General features: G+C 41.8%; 1 protein-coding gene across 1 annotated transcript in view; it reads right to left on the reverse strand.

Annotated features, from left to right (window-relative positions):
- Positions 1–4,367, reverse strand: part of FKBP9 (FKBP prolyl isomerase 9) — a 71,913-nt gene that overhangs the window by 40,772 nt on the left and 26,774 nt on the right. Inside the window, exons 2-4 of the mRNA XM_007958247.2 lie at positions 3,855–4,000; positions 3,279–3,468; positions 2,509–2,654 (exon numbers count right to left, since the gene is read on the reverse strand). Of these exons, the coding sequence (XP_007956438.2) occupies positions 2,509–2,654; positions 3,279–3,468; positions 3,855–4,000 (482 nt within the window). The remainder of the gene's footprint in view (positions 1–2,508; positions 2,655–3,278; positions 3,469–3,854; positions 4,001–4,367) is intronic.

Here is a 4,367-nt window from a genome sequence, read left to right on the forward strand (position 1 = left end):
CCCTAATAAACCCCGTAATCCGTGAGTTCTGTGTGGCTACTGCAGTGAATTATCGAACCCAGGAGAGAGGTGGTGGGTGCTCTGGGAGGAACGGTTGGAGAAAGGACTGGAGGGAGGCAACATGTCTGGCCTGGCAGTAATAGGCCTTGGGTTACTGCTGGTAATCCTGCCTTCTCCTTGTAGGGTTAGAGGAGGTCAGAACATGTGGCCTCCTTGTCGTTTTTGCACTGATGAAGATCAGTATGGATTATACTTCAACATAACCCACCAAAACCCAATGCCATTAAGTCCACTGTCACTCACAGCCACCCTACAGGAAAAAGTAGAACTGTGCCATATGGTTTCCAAAGCTGTACATCTTTACAGAAGTAGAATGCCTCATCTTTCTACTGTGGAGTGACTGGTGGGTTTGAATCACCACCTTTTGATTAGCCGTCAAATGCTTAAACCTCTACACCATGAGAGATCCTTTTCCTCAACATAAAGAAAATAAAATTCCTCACAACTGGTAAGCATGATAACATAATAAGCAGAATCATGATTAATGGAGAAAATACTGAAATTGTCAAAGATTTCATTTTATTTGGATCCACAATCAACACCCTTGGAAGGAGCAGTCAAGAAATCAAATGACATATTTCATTGAACAAATCTCTGCAAAAGACCTCTTTAAAGTGTTAAAAAGCAAAGATCTCACCTTGAGGACTAAGGTGCGCCTAACCCAAGCCATGATATTTTCGATCACCTCATATGCATGCAGAAGCCTGAATAAGGAAGACTAAAGAAGAATTCACCCCTTTGAATGACAGTGTTGGTGAAGAATATTGAATATACCAAGGACTGCCAGAAGCATGAACAAATCTGTCTTGGAAGAAGCAAAACAAGAATCCTCCTTGGAAGTGAGGATGAGGATGGCAAGACCTTGTCTCATGTACTTTAAGCATGTTACCAGGAAGAACCTGTCCCTGGAGAAGGATATCATGTTTGGTAGAGAATCAGCAAAAAAGAGACCCTTGGTGAGATGGATTAACACAGTGGCTGCAACAATGAGCTCAAACATAGCAACAATTGTGCAGATGGCGTAGGACTGGGCAGTGTTTCTTTCATTCAGTTGTACGTAGGGTTGCTATGAATCAGAACCTACTCAACAACACCTAAAAAGAACACATAATCAGATACCACTATCAATAACCTTCTTAATTTGAACCACATTTTATTTCTTATCTTAGCTATATAGATCTGCTAGCTTAAATGCCTGAAAGTCTCCTTGTGTCTGCCTGCCAGTATGATTAAATGTGACTGAAATTCAAATACAAACAATAACTGATAAATTCTATTTAAAAGCTAAAATTCTACATTTTCCTTTACAGTAAAACCATAAACATAACACTAATTTTAATTAATGTATTTTCTAACATCATGTTTTCCATTTGTCCATATGAAGCTAATGTTACAGATAAACCCACCATGGAGGAGCAAACAAGGAAAAAAATAGACAATTCTCATATTCTGTGACTAAATTTCTACTTTCATGTCTACAACTTTTAGACTTGAATAGTTTAAGTTTCATTTCATAGATGAGAAAACCCAGCCCAGAGAAGGTGGTGCCCAAAGACACAGCTTGTGAGGCAAGGGCATAGAGCTTACTTATGAATGCCAATATGAGCAGTCCCCAGGTTACGAATGCCCTACTTATGGGCAACTTGCCTGTTAACGTTATGTAAATTTGCCCTCAGTCAGAAACAATTAAGGAGCTCTGGTGGTGCTATGGTTACCATACTGGGCTGCTGACCAAAATATCAGCAGTTCAAACCCACCAACTGCTCCACAGAAGATGAGGCAGTCTGCTTCCGTAGAGATTTACAGCTTTGGAAACCCTAGTGGGCAGTTCTAAACTTTCCTACAGGGTTTCCATGTGTCAGAATTGACTCAATGGCCATGGGTTTCGGTTTGGTTTTGAGTCACTGGAACCCATTTACAACAAATTCTTTATCACAATTACCTTCACTTGCTGCCTGTACAGCTTTTAAATCACTGAAAAGGCTTCAAGCCTTTTCTTGCACTAAAGTCAGCTAAGAAGAACCATATGCACCTGTTGCAACTTACCTACAAATTGAACTTAAAGACACACTTAGGAATGGATCTTGTTCGTAACCCAGGGACTGCCTATAACTATTACTAAGTGTAACTTTCTGCAACTCAACCATCAGACAGATGACCCAGACCAGCACTATCCGAGAACTTTCAGCAGTGGTTGGAAATGCTCTGTATCTGTGCTGTCCTAAGCCACATGTGGTTAGTACTTCAAGTGTGGCACTGTGACCAAGGAGCCAAATTTTAAGTTTTATGTAATTATAACTTAAATCTAAACAACCACATGTGACTAGCTGTTACCCTATTGGACAGGTGTAAATGCAGAGTCTAGTAGGTTTTTGTGGTAACGGTTGAATTAATCACTGCAATGGAAATACAGACAGATGAGAGTGGCTCCAAGAGAGGGGGGCTTACCATCTCCACTTTCCCCATAGGCCAGAAACGGAGGGATGGTGATGATGCGCTTCTCTCCTACACACATCCCCAGCAGCCCTTTGTCCATCCCAGGAATCAGCCAGCCAATCCCCACATACGTGTCATATGTTTTCATGCGATTGTGACTGAAAACAACGAGAAAGAAAAAAAGTCCCATACCATGATGGCATTTCCAACTCATTATTCTATGATGTTTTTGTTAGCCCAAATCTCAGCTACCTAACAAGCCTGTACCCATTCCTCAACACAGACATTTACAGCTGCTCCCAAACACAGAGCAGACATCCTCAAGTTTAGGAAGAAATGAAAAGCATGTACTTAAACCACAATGATTCACAAAAACAGGCCTGCTAGCCCATCTAAGCAAACATACTATGAGAAGAAAGCTCAGAGGGTTCACTGTTCTTCAGCTCAGCACCTCACTCCACCCTCAAACTTCCCCATAGTTTCATATCCATCCATCCTCCCCCACTTCCTCCCTCGGGAAAACTATAAAAATGAACCAAAACATGTACGATCCTACTTACAGACAGGGTGATGAGTTCTTAAAATATTGTTAGCTTTGACTGACACTGCTCTTACACTACCCTAAGATACACTAACATTTTTGGCAAAGGAAAGGAGGTTTTTTTTTACTGATTAATGTTGGGAAGACCCCTCTTCTGGTTTCTCCATGGGCATAAAAAGCAGGCAAAACAGAAGCAACTAGTGGGCACTTCCCTGACACAACTGTGAATGGTGAAACTTACCTTGAATCAAAAAGTGTCCCATCCAAGAATGTTCCATTGTAGTGATACCTTACAAAATCAGACACCTCGATGGTACGTGGACAACTAAGGGGCTTGAAATAAGTGTGAATCTGAACCTGGTCTTCAGAGTTCCAAATATCCATCAAAAGGACATCAAAATGAAGCACTGAATCTGGGGGAATCACACCAGCTGGAAATTAAAGAGAGTTCATGCTGAGAAACTGCTGCCTTTAGGCCAGACATGGTGCCAACGGGGATGAAAGCTAGAAGGGTTCAAGTGGGTCACTGGGATGGAATTCCAAAAGGGAGCCACACTTCCTCCCTCCTTCCTCCAAATGACATTGCAAGAAAAGTGACAACAAATTTTCCCCTCAACAAGGGCAACATTCAATACACTTTTTTCCATATTCAGAAGAAATAAGCCTCAGATGGAAATTTTAGCTGTGTGTGTAGTCACTGCTTCTCATTTTCCCCAGTCTAAACTTTCCAAGATTCTCTAGTTTGTCCGACTAAACAGCTTGCAAATGCTCTAGTTGTTTCTGCAGACACGTGGACAAACACAGAGCAAAAACTTACAAACACCATCGCTTCCATAGGCGAGTCTTGGGGGAATCTTCACGAAACGTCTCTCATTTACGCACATCCCAACCAGAGCTTGGTCCATCCCTGCAATCAGCTGTCCTTTTCCCACAAACACATTGAAGGTAGAGTCTCTGTCATAGCTGAAGACCCAGAAGATAGGGAGAAAGAAAGAAAAGTATAAACAGTCTTTCCGTTGGTGAACCAGCCTACTGCTGCAAAGTTGACTCCAACACATGGTGACCTATTGCGTGGCAAAGTAGAGCTGTGCTCTATAGGGTTTTCAATGACTGTTTTTTGGTGTACGTAAACTGCCAGGTCTTTCTTTCAAAGAACCTCTGAGTGGCCTCCCTTGGTGAAACCAACCTATTAAAAAGTATCTGTGGACAGAGGGAGGTCAATGAATATTAAAAAGTCTGCCAATGCTACCACTGTCAACCACCTGGAGTGGGATCTATGTAGGAGACCAGGATAGAGTGGCAGAACAATGTGGAACAAAACTGAAAATCA

The sequence above is a fragment of the Orycteropus afer genome, unplaced genomic scaffold (assembly GCF_000298275.1).
Source record: "Orycteropus afer afer isolate SDZICR_OR568_19922 unplaced genomic scaffold, OryAfe1.0 scaffold00894, whole genome shotgun sequence".
Taxonomy (NCBI): Eukaryota; Metazoa; Chordata; class Mammalia; order Tubulidentata; family Orycteropodidae; genus Orycteropus; species Orycteropus afer.